General features: G+C 40.1%; 1 protein-coding gene across 1 annotated transcript in view; it reads left to right on the top strand.

The window, feature by feature from the left end:
* The window catches only part of NALCN (sodium leak channel, non-selective), a 345,337-nt gene that overhangs the window by 201,333 nt on the left and 121,767 nt on the right, over nt 1-22,237 (top strand). Inside the window, exons 12-13 of the mRNA XM_037896440.2 lie at nt 11,165-11,332; nt 16,920-17,111. Coding sequence (XP_037752368.1) covers nt 11,165-11,332; nt 16,920-17,111 — 360 coding nt within the window. The remainder of the gene's footprint in view (nt 1-11,164; nt 11,333-16,919; nt 17,112-22,237) is intronic.

Here is a 22,237-nt window from a genome sequence, read left to right as displayed (position 1 = left end):
TATCTTTCCGGGTTCTGAAGTTAAGCTGGTCTGTAATTCCCTGGTTTGTCCTTATTTCACTTTTTATAAATGGGCACTATGTTTGCCCTTGGGTGCATAAATAGTTTATGGGTAACTTTATTTCATTAATTGGTTTCCATTATCAATGCTTGCTATATTAGATCCACAATTAATATCTGATATTTTTAAATTCTGTGAGCTGTAAGCTTCCCTCAGTTGTGAGATGGGAGCAAAGAAAAATAAAATGGGGTACCAAAGCCCAAAGTCCTGAAAGAGTTGACAGTGGAGAGGAGCCAAGGCAGCATTGTTCACCCTCATCCCTGAGCCTGTGGTACCCCACAACCTCAGAGCCAAATGTGTAGCCAATGCTTCAGAGCTCTGGGAATAGCGGTATCAGTGTAGGTAGGGCTTGCGCTGCGGAGTAGTCAGTCTGCAATTATTGGTCCCAGTTTAGGAAGGCACTTAACATTGTAGACTCAGACTTTAAGGCCAGAAGGGACCATCATGATCAATTAGTCTGACTTTCTGCACATCACAAGCCTCAGAACCTTTCACTACACTGCTTTCAATTCCCTGGGCCAATTCCCCACAGCCCCAGCCTTCACCAAAGCTTCATCCTTACCTCAAGGCTCATCTAAGTTCAGGCCAGCCAGGAGCTCTTCATCACTCAGTAGTGCTGCTGTTCCCTTTGGCCAGCCAGGAGCACTAGCTGTACTCCTCTGGCTCCAACAAAGAACTGACGGTCTCTGAAGCTCCTTTTATATGGCCTCCGGGGCCCTGATTGGCTGCTTGGAGGACTCCTCTAGTGCTCCTTTCATGGAATGAATGTGGCAGGACACTTAGGCCTCCAGCAAGGGCCTTCTGAGCCTCGTCTACCCTGTCACAGTCCTCTCCTCCCCAACAGGATTGGGGTGGTAGTTCTATACAGGATAATTCTTCTTACCCCATGTTTTGCCCCACTCTAGCAGGGTCTTCTCCCTCCCAAATCTCACTGTCCGAGAGCTACTAGTAATTGTCTGTGCCCTGATCTACCAGGGTCCTTCTCTCTCAGGTCTCTTCTCCTAGAGAGTTTGTATTAGTCTTTTTCCCCTTTCAATCAGGACTCTCCCTCTATCCAGAGAGCCTCTAGCCAGTCTCTGCCCTGGCCTCTCAGGGTCTACTTTCCCAGGTCTTTCTTACCTGGAGAGTGTGTCCACAGCCCCTTTCTTCACTTTCATCTTCTGGACTTCAGGGTCTCTAGACGCTCAGCGTCTAACTGTGTGTCAGAACCATATACCACATGGAGCAAGCGCTGTTGTTCATTCTCAGTGAACTGAGATCTTCAGTCAGCTGTTCATTCTTGAACTTGAGATCTTTCTGATGCCTCCAGTCATTTTGCTAGGTCATCCTCTTAGGAAAGAGCTCACAAAAGCCTGCCTGCACTACTCCCTTCCCTAGCCAAGGGTCCTGTTCTCTACCCCAGCCCTTCTCTTTCACCTCCCTCTGCTGGGTTGATTCTGTCTGGGCCTCTGTACTTACCACACTGGGTATTTAATACTGAGTTCCCACAGTCTTTTGCTTCCCATAGAACCCTGCTGGGCCCAGGTCTCTCTCTGGGTCTGTATGGTATTCCTGATGTGCCCTCTGAGCCTTCTCCCTCTGGGCCTGGGCCAATGCTTCCTGCAAATCCAGGCATTGTTCCCTCTGCCTCTTTGCTTCCACCTGTACCCGGGTCAGCTTCTGCTCTACCCAGACCAGCTGGTTAATAACTTTCCCTCAGGAGACATTGGCCTGATCCGACTCTTGTTGGCACTTCCTCAGTGGGTTCCTCATGTCTTGGGCATTCTGGTCTCACCTCTGGAATCTTTTCTGGGGTCTCCTTACCCTGGCTCCCAGCCTCTCTGCTTTCCTTCCCAGCCAGGCTAGGACCCTCTCAGTCCTGGGTCACTGTCCTGGTCTTTCCTGCATGAGGGCAGAGTAACCCACCCAGAGTCTTCAAGATTACAGGCCACAGCAGGTCCTTGACCATGCTGACCCAGAGTTGAGCTCTCTGGCCTGTACCTCCAGCCCAATGTCTTCCGTGGAGTAGACTCGGGTCTCTTATGTACATAAGAGACATGTACTGGGAGGTGTCAGTTCAGGCTAATTGCCCTAATCTGGTTTTCCTGAACCAAGGTGTACCTGAACCCCAAGTCTACCAGATCCTTAACTACAGTTCCTTCCAGCTTGACTGTCACTACCAACAGTGGGGCCACCCCGATCTTTGGAGTAGATCTGCACTGATTGGTCCCACTGTAACAATAGTAGTAATATTCCATTACTGGGGAGTTCCTTTTTAATATGTTAGGGCTGGCCACACCTGTAGAAGACTTCCAGGTTTCCTAGCTCTTTCCTACTAGTGCTTCCCATAGGCTGCAGGGCTCCCCAGACCTCTTGCTGTCATAGTGCACTCCCAGAGAATCTAGAATTCTCAGGGTCTTTCCCCCTTGCAAGCTTCCTTGGGTTGCCCCTTGGTGAACCTCTTTCAGTTTACCATACAGCTTGGGCATTCCTCTCCTTTGGCCTCAAAGTAGACCTCAGCTCACTCGACTGCTTCTCCCACTGAGGTGAATTGGAAACACCTTATGCACCTCTGTGCCCCTCCCAATTGGGCCTTCAGGCATTGCTCTAAGATCACCTGATCCAGGAGCTTCTCCACCAAGCTGGTCTCTGGACAAAGCTAGCGCATCACCAGGTCCTGTAGCTTCTGCGCCACTACACATATTCATGCTCCTTGCGGGAACGATTCCTTCCAGAACTTGTACATGTACACCTTTAGAGTCAGTCCCAGATTATCCAAGATGGCTGCCTTCACCACAGGGTAGGAACTTGCCTGCTCTTCGCTTACCCAGTAAGCCGCCTGTGCCTCACCTATCAGGAATGCTGCTATGCGGGCTGCCCAAGTCGACTCTTTCCAATATGCTTCCTTTGCCACCTGCTCAAAGGTCCAGAGGAAGGCTTCGGGGTCATCTTCCAGTCCAAGCTTTGCCAGGCTCAGAACCAACAGACCACCAGTTCAGTCACCAACTGATTCTCATGTGTGGTGTGAACCAACCTCCTCTGTATCCATTCCTGCTGATCGGAGTGGATCTCCTGTCACCGTTGCAGCACTGCAAACGGGGCCTTCTGTTGCCCCTGCAGGTTCTCCATTAATTGCATCAGCAGGGCCTGGGTCCTCTGTTGCTGCTGCCCCCCTGGTGCTGCTGGCCTGCCACCAACAGGTGGAATGCCTCTTCCATGTTGTGCCCCTTGCAGATAGGGGTTGGTCTGAAGAATCCCACTTCTTGTACTAAATATAAGAGCATGGCACCTACCTCTCACAAGCACCACATCTGGTCAGTGGTCTTTAAATAAGCCCAGCCCTGGTATTAGCCCATACCCCCAGGGCTTCCTCCCTGGTGGCAATGGTTTTTCCTTCTTGGTCTATTCTGGTCCCAGCTCTCCAGCTGGGCCACTAAGTAGTTCAGTTTCCCTTCTCGGTGTTTATCACTGTCTGATTGTAGGCCAGTTCCCCAGTGGCCTATGGAGGGGATCCAGGCCCTCCCACTACTTCAGGTCCCAGCCCAGGGATCCTAAGAATAGCAGCCATGTGCCACCATGTCCCTTTAACTACACTGCTTTCAGTTCCCTGGGCCACTTCCCCACAGCCCCAGCCTTCGCCAAAGCTTCATTCTTACCTCAGCTCATCTAAGTTCAGGCCCAGGAGCCAGCAAGGTGCTCTTCCTCACTTCTATGGTCCCTGCCACAGCTGAGCTGTCCATGGTGCTGCAGTTCCCTTTGGCCAGCCAGGAGCATCACTGCACACCTCTGGCTCCAGCAAGGAACTGAGTATCTCTGACCCCGCAGCTATTTTTATATGGCCCTCCTGAGCCCTGATTGGCTGCTCCCTGCAGCCTCTCTGATTGGCTGCTTCCCCTGCAGCCACTCTAGACTGCTTGGAGGACTTCTCTACTGCTCCTTTCCTGGGATAAGTGTGGCAGGACACTGAAGGCTCCAGCAAGGAGCCTCTGGGCCTAGTCCACCCCATCACAGTCTTCCATTCCTCAGTTCATCCTAGTAGCCCTTCTTTGCACTTGTTTCAGTTTTAATTCATCTTTCTAAAACGTGGGAGACCAGAATTGCACACAGTATTCCAGATGAGGTCTCACCAATGCCTTGTATAATGATAATACTTTCCTAGCTCTACAGGAAATACTTCATGTGTTACATCCGAGAATTGCATTAGCTTTTTCACAACTGTATCATATTGGCAGCTCAAAGTCATCCTGTAATCAAACTATACACCCTGGTTCTTCTCCTCCTTTGTCATTTCTAACTGATATATCCCCATCTTATAGCAAAACTTCTTGTTGTTAATTCCTAAGTGCATGACCTTTACACTTAGGAATGGGATGAAATTAATAGATCCATTACTCCAGTTTTTCAGGTTGTCCAAATATTCTTGTATAATATTCTAGTCCTCCTCCATATTGACAATACCTTCCAACTTTGTGTTATTCACAGATTTTATTAATACATTCCCACTTTTTATGCAAAGATCATTAATGAATATGTTAAATAAGATCAGCCCCAAGACTAATCCTTGAGGAATTCCATTTGCAACCTCCCACCAGCCTAACAGTTTATCTTTCAGAATGACCTATTGTAGTCTCCCCTTTAACCAGTTCCTTACCCACCTTCTGATTTTCATATTAATCCCCGTCTTCTCCAATTTAAATATTTTCCCATGTGGAACTGTATCAAATACTTTAGTGAAATCCAAGTAGATTAGAACTACGACATTTCCTTTGTCTAGAAAATCAGTTATCTTCTCAAAGAAAGAGATTAACTTGGTCTGGCATGATCTACCTTTTGTAAAACCATGCTGTATTTTTATCCCAATTATCCTTTACCTTTCTGTCCTTAATTACTCTCTTTCAGAATTTGTTCTAAGACCTTGCATACAACTGAAGTCAAAGTAATGGATAAACTGTAGTTTCCCAGAAAAACTTTTTATTTCCTTTCTTAAATATAGGTACAATATTTTCAATTTTCCAGGCATAGGGTACAACTCCTGAGTTTATAGATTCATTAAAAGCCTTGCTATTGGGCTTGCAATTTCGTGTGCCAGTCCCTTTAATATTTAATATGGAGATTATCCAAGGCCCCCAAATTGGTCCCAGAAAGCAGATGTGGTTATTTCTACCTCCATATCCTTGTTCCCATTAGCCACCCTGCTACTGCACCCAAGCTCCTCATTACCCTTATTAAAAACTGAGGCAAAGTATTTGTTTAGGCGTTGGGCCATACGTACTTTATCTTTAATTTCCACCCTACCCTCAGTGCTTAGTGGTTCTACTGTTATCCAGGGTTCTTTCAACCCAAAGCTCTTGGTAACTTTACTCTGTGTGAGGTGGTGTCAGGATATAAATCAAGGGAGACACGGCCGTCCAATCGATAGATGGCTGGCACAAACAGAACAACACAAAAGTGCTTTCACTTAAAGCTATTCTTTATTTAGTCTCAAGCACCTACACACGTCCACAACACGTTAGTAACGCCCAGCCCTCAATAATTACGTAAGTTGGGTGTGGCTCTTGAGTGGCACAGTGGTAGTCTTCCGATGCCAATCTTCTGTCTGCTGGTGGGGACCACAAGATGTGTCCAGAGGGAGAGTCCCTGAAGAGTCCAACTACCCAAAACTTTCTTCCCTTATTTATTCATTAGTATTACAATAACACGTCACTCAAAGAAAACTTGTTAAGCAAGCAATTTCAAAGGTTAAGCAAGAAGTTTCCTTCTGATCATCAATTAGCCAGATGTGTTTTTTCAGAGTTTGCATGCCTTGCGGCCCTGACAGACACATCCCTGAGGGCACATATAGACAAGCTTCCTGTTTTCCTAAAATGCATATCACAGCAATTTCAACAGAGATCTCATCAGGAAGGACGCGGGGTCAAGCTGCCCTTTCTGTGGCACCCGAAACCCCTCCCCTCCTGACTCAGTCATGCTAAGGTTGCTGCATAGGCCCACTTACGGCCTGCTAGCTTGGCTACTTGTAGCAATAAGCAGTAGTGGTTTGGGCACTTTGCGGGTTTGCCAAGATCTCCCCATACGCCACTTCTCTTTTTCTTCTTTTCTTTTTATTTATATAAAGTATCTTTTTTCTGTTGGTTTTAATTTCCTTTGCAAGGTCCAGTTCTGCTTGGCTTTTGGCACTTCTCACTTTGTACTTAAATCCATCCTATTTAGGAAAGCATAAAGGCACGTGCTTAACTTTAAATATGTCCTTTAGTCCAAGTGACTAAACGTATACCTAATCACCTTTCCTGATTAGGGATGCTTTCCTGAATTGGAGCCACTGCTCACACAAGTAAAAGTTAGTACAGCTAGAGACATTAACTCGCACTGTCCCCTCTCTTCAAACTGGCAACTGTGGCCAATGGCAAAAAAGCACCATAGGGAGCCAAATTATCAACAAGTGGGAGAGACACAGTTCCAAAGCCATCATGGAAGGGCAGACTCTCTCTCGAGTTGGATGTTCCTTTCCTTGGACAACCCTGAGTTCCCCTATGTTGGAGGCCATATTTCCTATGTCTGGAGCCCACAGCCACTGGAGAAGTTACAATATGGCCCTATATTTCACATACAAATGCCGTTAAATTGACCCAAAGAAATCCTAACATTTAACTCCTCAGCAAGATCTGATCTCTAAGTCTCTGTGCAAAAGTGTGTTCATCTATTCAGTTAAGCTTAAATTGTAAGGATGATATTTAATTTAACAAGGTTTCAATGATTTCCATAATAAACCTACTAAAAATGGGGGGTGGGAGGAATTTGAATTTGTAAAGGTTTTATATTTACAATATTGTTTTAAGAAATGTGGAATAATGTTAGTTTTCCATCATTATTATAGCTGATACAATTTTTTTTTCCTAAATGAATCCCCTTCCCATAGCAGAGCAATATATTCCAAACAAATCAGTGGTAAATATGGAATGTACCAAAAATCCCAATTGCAGCACGTTTCAAGACTGTGCTGGAGTTCAGCACACAATAAATAGAATCCAGAGGTCAGAGTCAATAACATAACTGATATGACTTGACATTTTCATATTTTTAAACAAGGGTCTTAAAAGGAAGCTGTCAAGTCCTTTCACTTCAGGCATTTTAAACAAGCTTTTGAATAAAAATTGTATTTTTACTAGAATGTACAGCACTGGAATTGGTGCAGGTTTAGTTGATTGTCCTCGTAATGAAAATTTTCTCTGTATGTATCCACATATGCAAAAAAAGCATATGCGTGCGAGGGAGAATGGTCTTGTGGTTAAGGCACTGGACTGGGACTGAGGAGATTTAGGTTTGCTTCCTAGTTCTCCTACAGATTTTCGTGTGACCTTGATAGGTCTGTAAATGGGGATAATACTTCCTTTGTCTATTTAGGCCCTGATCCTGCAATTAACACACGATCAGAGCCTCAGATTGTAAGCTTTGCTGAGGGGAGGGACTATCTCTAATTTTTAATACAATGCCTAGCAGAGTGGTACCCTGATCTTGGTAAGGTCCTTCAAGCACTACTGTGATACAAATAATAATGCCTTCTGTTGTCATACTGCATGTGTATTTCTGTGGAGGGCATTGTATGCAAGTTATATTTACTTTTTCATTATTCAGTGCTAAAAAGGTTCTCTTTGAAATCTGGGGTGTGGGTATCTGTTGCAGGGTTGGTACACCTATCACACTTAGGGTATGGGGGAAGGGTACTACAGCCCCGGAGCTGAGTCCAAATGACCACACTGAGCCTCATGGTAGTGTGGCCTAATGGCTGGAGTCAATAAGGTGGCCCTCCCTTGCAGGGCTGCCTGATGGCCTTGTGGCCAGAGTCAATATGACTGCCCTCCCTTGCAGGGCTGCGTAGCCTAATGGGCAGAGCAATACGGCTGCCCTCTTCTGCAATGTTTCCAGCAGCAGTCAGACAAGGCCTTATAGATCCCGTCACAGGAACAATGAGATAATCACCCAAACACATCCAAAAAACTCAGAAGAAACAAACAAGATAAATGAGCTGCACCTCCAGTTGTCAGTCAAGCCCTTTTCATCTTTCTCCTCTAGCTCTCTCTTTCTTTTTGTATATCTGATGAGGCCACAGCTCTCACAGGTTTTGACAGGACTTGGCAAAGTCCACTTGGCACTTCAGGTTCATCAATGCCCAGCAATAGTACCAGGAAATTGTAGATAATTGGAACGTCTTTCACATTCATTAAAATCCCTAAAATAATATAGTCTCAGAATAATAATATAGTCTCAATTTAGGAATAATCTAGCCATTTAAATTCAGCAGACAAGCCTAGCCTGGAATATTTCATATGCTCAGCTACAAGAAGGAAGCCTGCTTCCTTTATGGGAACTAGAGGACAGACAGCTCTAGAAGGAGAGAGGGTTTTAAGGGTTAAAGCAGTAGTCGGGGGCGGGGGGAGGATGTAAATTCTATACCTAGATTCCACATTTACATATTTCAATACACCCCACTATTTGCAAAGCTTAAGGTACATTACAAATTTGTTTATCAGCCCATTGTACCAAAATAAATAAAATTCATGGTCAAATTGAGGTAATCAGAAAGTTATTTAAATTTGAATATATTGACCTTATAGAATCAGCAAAAGCAATCTTGTGAGAGAGAAAAACAAACAAAAAACCCAACCAAATATAGCTTCCTAGCACCTAAAGGGTGAAGAGCAACGCCATGGTGGACATCATCATAAAGATCTAATTATATATGTTCATTGGTTAGACGGTAGGAGGGTATGCAGTAGAAAAACCCAAGACAGACAGAAATGAAGAAGCCTTCTCCATTATGGTAGGTTGCAGGATTGAAGTCTTAAGGAAGAGCATTAAGAATCCTGAAAAGCAGTGGCCTACACGCTAGAGGCATGAACAGAGTTAAACTGTTTTTTTCTGCTACCATCTCACATGACAGTGTCCTTTGCAATGAATCTATATCCTTGTATCAGTACTGTTCTGAGAAAGTCTGTGTCCCTCTTGCCAAAGTGAAGATTAAACAGAATATGGAACCTGAAAAGGGAGGGAAGGGCCAGAAATCCGGGATCCTAACCTCATTGATCCAACTCAGAAGGACTCCCCTCTAAGTTCACCTGTAGCTCTACACCCCCCTCAGCCAAGCCAGGGCAGCACAGCAGAACCATCTTAGGTGGTAGTGTTGGGTATTGGCCCTAGCTGTGCTGTGCGTAAAGCAGCATTAGCACCCTGCAACCTACAGGGAAGCATGCCACTCATATGGCTCCTCTTTGGCTTCTTTCCTAACTGAGCCTCACATATTTTTTCTCATGGCTCATGAGGATGCATAGGTGTTTTGACAGAAGGAATTGTGCAAGCACAGCAGATGGTAGCAACTTGTGTAACCAGTTGCCTGCCCCTGCATGGCACCCCATGGCTTTTTCCGTGGATTCACCCTCTTCCCCTCTCTGCAGCAGCAAAAGGGGTAGATATGAGCATAAATTTGTATACAAATCTACGTTATTGCATTGCATACCTAACAAAAAATTCAAGTCAGATGTTGTCTATTTGACTCCTGATTCTTCTCATGTAATTAATTACAATGAAGGAAAAATGCCCAGCTCTATCAGTGGGAAGGCAGGTGTATAAATGTAACCAAATGCTATGCAAACCATGAGATACATTTTTAAGTGTTAGTGGTTTGAGGTCCTCTAACAAGGATGTAAAATGCAAATCATCCTGCCTACGCATTTATAGAATAAATTTAAATATATTTAACATCAGATTGGCTAATCTTGTCCCTAATGCAACACCTATATATTCTGAATTGTGTGAATGTTAGACTTGCTTCTCCACTGCTGTAAGGTTGAATTCCAATACCTTTCTGTATTTCATAACTGGAGTGCACACGCGCACAGAAATCCTTTGGGGCTGAAATTTTGTATGACTCTTCTTTGCCCAAAGGCCTTTTTTTCTTTAAACCAGATTAAAATACTTTCCCAGTGTGTTTCAAACACAGTTTTTGCTCATTCTGGTTTTGAAACCATTTTTTTTCAAACTTGACTTGTTTTGTAGATCTCAGTGATATCTACAAAGGAACAAGTCAGGGAAAATTGGTCATTATCTTTGATGATATGAAGACTGAGAGGTGTGTGCAGGTGTGTGTGGGCGCACACAGTAGGGTTTCCAGCTGGGTTTTATTGCTCAGCCTAACCAAAAGGTTGTGCTGCAAGTTATCTTCGTTTGATTTAATCAGGCAGAGAACTTGAAAGTTTGATAAATATTTCAAACACTTTAGGAAAACTCTTGCAGATATTGCTGGTGGTACTGCTCACCAACAAGCCATATATGTTGACTAGAAGACTGAACATAAGGCTGGTAGCCCAAACATTTGTGTTATATTTCCACCTCTGTCAGTGATTTTTACAGTTCATAAAATATATTGCACATTACAAACATTATTTAGTTAGCTGACAAAACCCCCTCTGTTGGTAAATATAATCATATCTATTTTATGGAAAGAGAGTCGGAATCTCAAATAGTTTAGAACCATCAAGTTAACCTAAGTGGGATCCAGTTGCAACCAGCTCGGACCAACTGAGAATTTGCCAAGCTTGGGAGAACATTAGGCCCAATTAATGAAAGGAAATGCATGTGTATAGTTTTCCAAATTTGAGTATTTTATTATTATTAATCTGGTTTTTAAATTGTAACAAATAGTTTTAGTGATAATTTGTGAGTATCTCTATTTGTAGACAATTAGCACTTTAGAAATATCAACTTGCTCTATCATCTCGGTGAAAGTACGCTATATGTTATACAAACAGCAATTCTGTCATTTTCATTTGAATGCTCTGCTTATAGTCAAAGTTTGAGAATTTACAAATAATTGCCATTTGTTCATAAAAATTAGAAAAATGAGAAATGCCTGTCATCCATTTTGATGAATCTAGGCCATTATCCCCTTTGCTTGGCTATTCAGCACATACCATTATTTTTTGCTAAATGTTATTCCAGCTATTTCCTTTGCTCTATAGATCCTCAAGTAGACATCATTTCAAATCTTGGCAAGGTATGAACTCTGACATAGAAAGCCATGATTTGAAACAGTAATTGAAACACTTGTTTTTCCTCTTGTGTATTCTCCTAGGTTGCTTTTACAGTTCTCTTTGACTTAGAAGCTCTTCTGAAGATCTGGTGCTTGGGCTTTACTGGATACATCAGCTCATCTCTTCACAAATTTGAACTGCTGCTTGTAATTGGAACTACTCTTCATATTTATCCAGATCTCTACCATTCCCAGTTTACATATTTTCAGGTACAGTCAACTAATTTTAAGATTTTTGTTTAAATACTTTATTCAGGCACACTAAAAATGTTATCCACGAACAGTAATACATATTCCCATCTGCGCTTTCCTTTGTTTCTTCCAGTTCTCATATTGCTGAATCACTTTGAATAAGTCTTTAAAATAATAATAATAATTCAAACAAATGTCTCTTTTTAAATCTGTGTATCTACGGAGACCTTACAAGAGTAGGCCTCTATCTGAGTAAGCAGATCAGCCCCCTATCCTCCTTCTTTGCAGCTCTCATTTCCAACTTCCGCTATACTGCTTCATCCTGGCTTTGGTCTAATTTGGCCACAAGTCTTCATTCACCTTTGCACACACACCACTTCTTACTGCATGTCCTCCCACTGACCCTTAATGTCCACAAGTGGCTTGCTTGTTATTGGCCCTCAGTTCCCCATAAACTTACTTTTGATTCCATAGACACTGCTCTACCAGCTGTCACCTTCCCATGTTACTTTCCTAACTGGGAGATTCTCTGCCTCAGTCCCTTCTAGATCTTCTAAAGCCATTTCCCCAGCTCCACCCTGGATCCTGACATTTTGCAATCATCAGGTTATTCCTAATCTATTTATGGGGGCTGTCCTGCCCATTCCTGCTGGAAGTCCCTGGTGGAACACAAAGAGAGAGAGAGATTCCTTGACCCATTTTCAGGTTGTAAGTGAGCTCACATTTGTCCTTTGTTAGCCTAGCCGCCATACCAACTAATTCCCTGTCGCTCCTTCTTGGATGAATATGTCCTGTAGGGTCAATCTAGTTGTGGGAAAAGGCCCATAGGTTCACTATATTGTAGTATAATCTCAGGTGTAAGGTGTCAGTTACTGAGTCTAGTAATCCTTTCTTTAAAAAGGCTAAAACAATTATTTTGGCATTGGAAAATCATAACCTTACATGAGAACTACAGGACACAGCTTTTTAGACTTGTCAGACATTTTAGCTATAAGAGGATTCTGGGAATTGTAGTTCAGATAATAGCAAGTAAAACAGTGATGCTTAGAGAGACCAAAATACCTTCACGGTAGTTTCAGTGATATATGTTGCATTTATAAGTTTAAAAAATTAGAACAGATTCATATCCATCTATTATTTAGAAATGAGTTGAAGCAAGAGATTAGTAATTAATAATGAAAAGGGTAAATAATAAATGACATAGATAAATCTTACAGAAAAGCATTATAAACTATGATGACACATAGTACGGTCCGCTGAAATGTAGTGATGAACTTTGACAGATTGTGGAAAACTGCACAAAGCCTATTCACATTCTCTTTACGTGATTCTACAAAATTGGTCAGGAAAACCTGCAAGGCTACAAGATCTCTGACCCTGGCACACAGCCCCACAGGAATTGAATGTTTTTAGATGGTGGCACTTTAGATCTTGCTGAGATTACATGCTATCAGAATACTCAGCACAATGCCACTCAAGGGCATGATGTAACTCTCAAACATATGAAAATGAATACCTTAAACTAAACCACTGTACTTCTATTGCACAAATGTAAAATAAACAATCAGACAACAGTAAGCTGGAACTCTCAGATATTACAAGCAGCAAACACATTAACTCACTGGTGGAATATTTCTTTAATCAGAACCCACTTACAGCTTGTGGTCTCTTTCCAGGAAGTTTGAATATTAAAATATAAATTTTACGTATTGGACAAAATAATTGTGGTCATCTCTAACTCTGTAGAATAGAAGGGGGAAATTACTGCCTGAATCTGGTCCTTCCGTCTTTTTCTTGCTCTGATAATATCTGTCTAGATAGATCTTTTTTCATATATTTATACATTTGGGGTGGGATTATCTAAAAGCACTCATTGGCCTAACTATATTCCCATTGCAATATGGGAGTTTTCATACAGACTTCAATGAGAACAGAGGTGAGTTGTTGCTGAGTGTTTTTGAAAAATCTCCCCCCGCCTTGACTTTATGACCAATTTTTCACAAAGGATTAAAATGTGTAATTTGCATGCCTTCTACATTTAAAAGAAAATTGTTCATGGTGACACATAGTTAAAGTGAGTCAGCCCCGTATTTCCTGCAAATGCAAAATAACATGAAATAAAATGAAAAACAATGATTAAAATGACATAAAATGAAAAACTCCCCAGTGTAGGCATTTTAACCTGCCAGATCGGATCACAACATTACTCAGGACTGGCCCGGCCACTCCTCTGCCAGCATGACTGGTGGGGTGGGTGGGCCAAAAGTGAATGGCATTGCAACCCCATGCACCACGCCACAATTCCTGGAGCTGGGAGGTGGGCTGAGCCCTTTGGGTCAGGAGCCCCTGCTGCATGGTGAATGCAGGCTCACTCTACAACCACCCTTCAGCCCCCAGGGTCTTTTACTGCCCTGGGGACAGGACCTGAGAAAATGAAGTAACAACAAATTCCGAGAAATAAAATGAAAAATTATAAAAAGATTTCACAGAACTCTAACTATCAGCATAATTCTAGTGAAACAGAAGTGAGCAGCACTAAAAGTATATTCAGGTATTGATATTAATTTCTGACTCCTAAATTACAGAGATTAAAACAATGTTGAAACCAAACTTAAAATGATATTTTTATTTATTAAAAATAATGTTAAGTGGTTGGGAGGGTGTTTTGTTGTTGTTTTTGTTGTTACCTTAAAACACTACAGGTGAACTCCCGGCCCTGTCAAAGTCAATAGCAAAATTCTCATTGACTTCACTGGGGCGAGATACCTCCCTACATTCTCCAAAAAAACCCAAACCTGTCCTCTGGACCCATTATGAAATAAAGGGCACTTGCTGTTTCATCACAGAGTTTTTTTAAGATGTAGTTTTCATAGAAATATCTATCTGAAAAGACATACGTTTTATAAGCAGAAGCACCTGCTACACTGAAAGATCTGGGTCACATTCCACAATCCAAGTCCCCTTGTAGGCATATGACACAGAGGTTGGAAAATACCTTTGTCAGTGTGCAGGCATGTATACACCATGTTCCCAAACAAGCAGATTTCTAGCAAGCTATGTAACGTATCTCCAGTTCAATTAAGGTCAAAAAGTAATGTTCACAGGGATACTTCTGGAGGCTAGGCAGATCTTCAGGTATTTTAATATTAATGGTGACAGGGTTGCTGTGTTCCCAGTCAACCAAAAAAATGTAGCTAAAAAGAGTTCCTTGTTGAATACCCCCTAGTTTATCAAACAGAACTTTTTTTCACCTTCCTAGTCTTCCCTAATGTCTATCATAGTCTACATTATTTATTTGCCTTCACAGATAACCTCTTGTCAACACATGAGTTACTCTTCACCACGCTAGGCATTACTCACCTTCTTAACCACCTCTCTGTACACATCAATATTAATTCTTGTTCACAGCAACATGCAAACTGTTCTGTGACAGAAAATTAGCAGTAAAGCAAATTTTCTGCAACCCTGATCCAAAAGGCCTTCATAGTTAATGGAAAGACTCCATGTTTTATGTATTACAGCAGTCTTATAAAGGGTTTTTTTGGAATGGAATGGAGTGGAATATATTGTGTTTTGAAGGCAGAAGGTGGTGTTTTTTATTGGGGAAAAATATTATAGTCACCTTCTGAGGTAAACAGAACTACATCTTGAGAGAGGCATTCTTAGAAATTTTATGTAACAAAACTTGTGCGTTCTTTTTTAATTTTCATTTTGAATTGCGGTACAAAATCTTTATATATTTTACCCCCAAAAGTACACACCATCTATGTAAAAATCTTAAAAAAGAAAATTTGTATGTATTAGCCTATAGCATGGAAAACAAGAATGTCATTACAGTAAAACTTTGCTAGATTTAATTTGTCTCCTAATGAAAACAAATGAAATAGCAAAATAGCACCAATAAAGATTAATGTGCTACTTAAAGGTCAGTTAGAGCTCTTTAGGCGGAGAAAAAAGAAAGCTAGGTAAGACAATTAAATCTAAAACATAACTCAGAATACAAACCAGTGGTTCAATCCTAGTCCCATTGAAGTCAATATCAACATTCACATTGACTTCAGTGGGGCTAGGATTTCACCCCAGGAGAAGTTCTGTTGAGTAAAGGTATCATTTTTACTCAGCCACACTTCAAGGGAGAATTGTATATTAAAAAAATCAATGGTTTCAGGCCAAACTCAATCTACCACTTTCCGGGCTGCCAATATAAAGTACACAGGTTGCGCCTAATATGATCACAGCATCTTAAATCCGTGAGCAAATGTGGTGCTGAATTCTGAACAAGTTGCAAGCTATAGAGAAGCCCTCCTAAGCAGCGGTAATAAAACACCAGTTATGGGAGCGTGTGTTCCTGTTACAAAATAAATAAGTGGGTAGCAGTAGCCTATGCAAATTACACAACAGAAAAAACACATTAGACCCTCATGCAAACAACACATGGTTTACCATGGAAATGATACAGTCACTCCAGGATTCTTAACCTAGCTCACTAAAGGAAGAGAGAACTTCCTCATAACATCAGCTTGTGTCCAGAAGCAAGACTTCTATTTACCCCATACTGGGGACAAGGCAGCTGTGATACATCCAGCTGGTAGTGTCATTCCGTGACGGAGATGTGCAGAATGTATGGGGACCATGGGGCATGAGAGACATGTATTTGTTTAGATCGCAAGCTGTTTGGGGCAGGGACTCTCTTTTTATTGTGTGTTCGTATTGCACCTAGCACAATGGCGTGCTGGTCCATTACTAGGATTCTGTATGGTACCAATAATAATAATAATTAATAATGAGACAGCTGTGTATCACCAGCATACTGGTGATATTCTCCCCATGTTGAGAAACTATGTCACTGGAAGGTCTCTCATTGAATGTAGTATTAACAATCATGCATGTTAGCTAATGAAACATTTAATGATTTATATTTTATAGTACCTCATGCAACTCTTTGCATTGAGATTCAGGGTTAACTTCCTCTTAGGTCATTGTATGGGCAAACTATCTGTGGGGATACAGGTGCATGCTCTCTGCATGAATATATAGCCCAGTGTTCAGTGTTACAAATACATTCTCTTAAGAGCCACATGGTTGTTTTTTTTTTTATTGGTACACTGGAATTGTAAAAGATTGTGGATCAAGGCTATTCATATAGAAAGAGAAAAATACCAAGGGAAGCAATGAGCTAAAAAGAGTATAATTTTTTTATCAAACGCATGGCTCTGAGCAATAGGAGGAAACTTCAATAAAAATGCTGCATCATCCTAGATTAATTTCAGACTAGGAATAAGATATATTTTTAACAGGGCGCATAGATTAACCATTGGAACAATTTAACTAGAGGTGTAGTGGATTCTTGATCACTTCTTATCTTTCAATCAAGACTGCTTGTCTTTTAAAAAGGTATATTATGGCTCAAACAGAAGTTATGGTCTTCATACAGAAATTGTTGGGTGAGGTTCTTTAGCCTGTGTATGCAGGTCAAATTAGATACATGATCATAAAGGCCCCCTCTGGCCTTAAAATCTGTGAATCTATTAAAATTGATGGATAATATAATCAGACAAACTAATATGATTGTAATTGTATTTTATCTTTTCCTCTCTCTTTGCAGGTGCTTAGGGTAGTTCGACTTATAAAGATTTCTCCTGCTTTGGAGGATTTTGTGTATAAGATATTTGGACCTGGAAAAAAACTTGGGAGCTTGGTTGTATTCACTGCCAGCCTTTTAATTGTAATGTCAGCAATTAGTTTACAGATGTTCTGCTTTGTGGAAGAACTGGACAGATTTACAACTTTTCCAAGGGTAAGTATAAGAAGGATTGACCACTTCACTAGTTATCTTATTACAGGTCTATCTTTCTGTCTAATCTAGTTTTCATCACGATGAAAGCTTATTACCTTATAGAAGATCAAATAACAGTGTGGTCTTTGCTGTGTGGTTCTGTTTTCCTGCAGACCCACAATAGTAAAGAGAAGTTTGAGTTGGGCTGTTTTGTGTGTTTGTCTATTGCTGAAGGAAGTCTAGGGTGTACAGATGTAGATATAATGGCACAGCAAAAAGTATGGGTCTGACAATGGTCAAAGATACAATGGAGAGAGTATGCATGTGTGGAATAGTGTATACGTGTGGAATATTCCACTTGGACATGATATATAACTAGGCTTGGCAGAAATCAATGTTAATGACTTATAATAGTTACAGATATTAATTTTGATTTTTAAGCATTTTTAAAATTTTAATCTATTTAAAATTTTAACAGTTGTGGGAAATTATGGGGGAGGGGCAAGCAATAATTAATGGCGGTAGACGTTGAGGCTCAAAAAGTTAAATCTTTATAACCATTAAAAAAACAAATTGTCAGCATCACATGTCAAAATATACACAGTATATATCCTTAATTCAAACTCTAGTAAGTTCTTCAGCAGCATTTTTCTTACTTTGCCTATCCGCAGAATTTGATTATCAATGGAAGTATTTTTGCCAGTTTATGTATGCAGTAAAATCGACGATTACTGATATTTACCAATAAATAGCTAATACTTTCAAGCCTATATGTACCTTTGGTATTAGAAAAATGGTTGCTCTTGATATGCACAAGAATGTGTATTTTAGGCAAGGTTGTAAAACCTGCCTGCATTGCAAAAGTATGCATCCACCTTTTGGGCATAAATAAATGGATACTGTGGGCATGACATGAAATCAGAATGAAACTCTGAAATTCAGTGGAAATTGTAGTTAATATAGTTAGTGAAACACACTGTTTTGAATGAAAATACTGCCATTTCTTTAATACTATATTAGACTGAGTATACATGGATTGGTTCCATTGACACTTTATTGCTTTCAATCATCCTATATTGGTTTCATAGTATATCTGTTTTAGTGAAAGTGCATTGATTGGAACAATTAAATAGGAATGAATAAGGCAGCCTCAAGAGTCATGCATTTAACAAACAAAATAGTTAAGCAACAATTTCTAATGATCTCCTTTATTACATGTCTGGGATGTTAGCCACCAAAAGTGAGACAAAAAATAGATATGCTAAGGGAAGAAATGTTATGCTACAATTCCAATTCTAGAAAGCCTGGCTAGAAAAAGAGTTAGTAGGGTCATTGCAAATGTAATTAGGTTTCATTTTCAAACACTGGAGAAGGGAGAGAAAACAGAACGCTATGAGGCAAGTGTATAAAAAAAAATAATCAGGCTTCTGCCTAATTGCAGTGATAATGCCACGAGTTATACTGTACTGTCAACTCCAATGTATAGTTTTAGGAGAACCTTTGATAATAAATTGAAAGTCTGAAACTTCTGTGCACTTGATTTCTAGCATGTGTTTAAGTTTTGAACTACGAAAATGTCAGTGAAAATCCCTAAGAGAATTATAGTTACATAATCAAGGTAAGAGATCCTCACAGCAACTTGCAGATTTTAACTGACGTATTGATCTGTGAAAGATCAAGTTTAAACAAACATTCTCAAGCCCTACCATGCTATTAGTAAACTTTTACATTAATGTGGGCATTTTTACCCACATTTATTTTATTAACATATTCATTTTTGGCAAAGGTATGTAGGTACTGAAATATACTGTCCAAAGGAAAAGAGGATATTCCCATTAATGGATTATTGAGATGCTAAAAGACAGAAAAATATGAATTTAATATTTTTCTGCTTGAATTCTCAATTGAATATAAGATGGATTACCAATAGCAGAGTATCAGTGGAAATCAAATTAAAATGTTTTAAAATACATCTCATATGATAGTTTGACTTAATAGTCTTCAGTTAGTCTTTTTCTGAATATTATTCTTTTACTGTATACAAATTCACTAAAGCATAAGGGTTTAGGAAATATAATCGGTAATGTGTGTTTTCCTTTTGTAGTTCTACTGCTTTGGGACCTCTGATGTAATGAATGAAAATTTACTGTTAAGAAAATTGAATTTGGGGTGAAATTTGACCTGTCAATGTCTCTTTAAAGTGTCTCCCTCTGACAAAGGTTGGGGGACTACCATTAACATAGTAATCTCATTGATTTCCGTAAGATTCTTCAACTGAATGACTACAGAATCAGTCTTGCGGCAAACATACATACAAGTGCACATAACATTATAAAATTATTCTGTTTAAAGGTTCTGGAATGTATTATTTTCAAATCATGCTTGCAAAAATAGCTTTACTATCAGAGAGGGCAAGCATGACGTTGGGTTCATATATGCAGAGTGTGTTATTGTAGATTTATAGGGGCTTGCCCTGATGCAAGAATTAATCTGAAATGGCAGGCACAATTGATATGGTGGGTTTTTGCAGTTCCTGAAATGCTGAGGACTGTTACACTTACAAAAAGAATGACAATGTAGGGTAAATTTTGAACCTTAACACTAAAGTCCCTTTGACACTGAAACAGTAGACTAAAAATAAAATCCGCCCTTAACCATAAATATCCTACAATGAAGCACAGTATGGGTTTTGGAAACAATAGGCCTCCTTCTTTCACTAATACCTATAAATTGCATGTTTTTATATGGTTGTCTGAACAGTCAATAAGCACAAGGTCAGTGTTGCTCTGGTTACAAATTTCAGTGTTCTTTTGATCAGTGCTGCTTCTCAGATGGCCTGACTTCGTCTTTATGTCTATACTAAGTGCACAAAATACAGATGTTTACTTTACTGCTATTAACAGATCCATCTTCTTTGTATTTTTAGGAACCATCTCCCCAAATGAATAAAATAGCAAAGTATTCTACAGTGTCTTGAATAGCATTATTGAGCTATATTGTGCCTTGGTTTACACACTATACAGTGATCAAAATATTCCATTTGAGCAATATTTTTTAAGTCTAAATTAAGTGAAAGGCCAGACACTACACTGAAAAACAAACCACTGCTGGGAAGTGTTGTTATTGTATCCAAATAGATACTCTGTCACAATTACCTTGATTTGCTTTAAGAGAACAACAAATTAAGACATGAAGAAAGAAAAAACACCATTTCTGTCTTCTCAGCCTGTATGAGCCCTAGAGAGAAAAAAAAGGGCAGCTGAACTATAGGTACAGAGAGCGAGAGATGTTGAAAGATATAAATAAGTTAGATACCGAACCTCCATTTGTGCCTTTGAACAGCTCTGCTAAGACTGCTTAGAAATTTCAAGGTGAACTACACAGAAAATAGAAGGGATCATTGCAGTTTCATAGTTACCTACACCTCTGAAAGCAGACTGCATTTCTCTGAATCTTGGGGACAAACATTAGCTGCTCCAGTGTGAGTGAAAAGAGGATCAGAATTTAAAAATGGGTCCAAAATAACATAGAAACCCATGGTCAAATCCTGTCCCCACTGAAGTCAATGGCAAAACATCCATTGACTTTAGTATGATCAGGATTTCACTCCTGGGGCTGAGGCTGAAAGAGGCTCAGCTAGAGACACATTAGTTCCACACAATCAGAAAAAAAATGTTTGTGTTAGTTCTTAAATGATGAATTGTTTACTCTTTAGAGCCATTACTATGTAATACCTATTGAGGTGTTTTTACAGGCTGACCTTTCTTATCATGGTATGTTACTGAATTCTTCTTGGGTATGTAGCGGGGTGGAAGAGGGGAGTGGTAGGGGAGAGAGAGCAAGCATTTATACAACAGTGGTCCTAAATCCTCATTTTAGATTTTAGTGGGACTGCTCATGAGGAAGGCCAATAGGATTTGGCCCATGATACTTTGCATACAAGCATACTTATTGAACAAGTGCTCTGTAAGTGAACCTTAGATTTTGTAAAACTACACATTTCCCCCCCTTTATCTATAGTCATTTGTGGGGCATTATCTGTTTAATGGATGGACAAAAAAATCAGAATTGTCACTTTGACTCACACATTTCATATAACATGCCCTATTTGCAGATCTTCCACTTCATACAAATGCAGTTTGACGGCCATCATCAAAACAGCTAATTAAGTAATGGGGCATAAAGACTCATAGAAACTGACAGTCTTTTCCATAACATGAATTAATTCCGAAGTCCTCCATTTGCATAAATCTCTAAGTCTCATTTTCACAGCTGTTAGTTCTGTCAGCTAGATAGTTGCATTTCATTTTAACATAAATGGTTAGAAATGTACCTTTCAACTAAAAATATCTTTTTCTGAAAGGAAGATTGCTGGGTACAAAACACAAAATCATTATTCACTGCCATATTATTTTCTTTAAACTAATGTTTTTCCAATATAGGGAACTTTAATAATATGAGGAAAGATTTAAATTTATTTAAAGGATACCATTAGAACTAACCACATTATATATTACAATTTTAAATGGAAGGCTAAGTTTTCATCACATTGAAAGGGTACTTTTCAACTTAAAAAATAAATTTATGTAGATTTTACAGAGAAAAAGTGCAGTCATATATTAAAGATATCTATATACCTTGAAGCAAATAATTAAAATTGAAGTTTCCCATTAAAAAAGAGATTAAATAATATTAAGTAATTCAGATATAATTAATAAAGGATAAACTGGTTCAACAATCATTAGTCACACACACAGAGGTTGTGAGCCAGAAGTAAATGAGAATAGCTTTAATGTAGTATCCCTCACTTTTTGCTTCAGTGGGGTGGGGTGGCCATATCAGATTAGTAGAACATAGCCACCTCTGTGTCCCAGGCCAGCTTTAGGGAAAATGGCACCCTGGGAGAACTTGTATTTTGGTGCCCTTTCTTTGGTTTTAAGTACAGATACACAGTACGATCACACACGTTGAGTTTACTGGGGAAGCTTTTAAGTTACAGTAGGGACTGTGTGCATCTACAGCAGAGACTGCTGCAAATGGTACAGGCAGCCCGTACGCTCAGCACTGGCTCAGTGTAGCCCCTGAGCCTCTGGCACCAGCAGCGAGAATGCCAGACTGGCAACCGTATGAAGCACTAGGGGGATGGC

The sequence above is a fragment of the Chelonia mydas genome, chromosome 1 (genome assembly GCF_015237465.2).
Source record: "Chelonia mydas isolate rCheMyd1 chromosome 1, rCheMyd1.pri.v2, whole genome shotgun sequence".
Lineage (NCBI taxonomy): Eukaryota > Metazoa > Chordata > Testudines > Cheloniidae > Chelonia > Chelonia mydas.
This window is presented reverse-complemented; position numbering and strand designations above follow the sequence as displayed.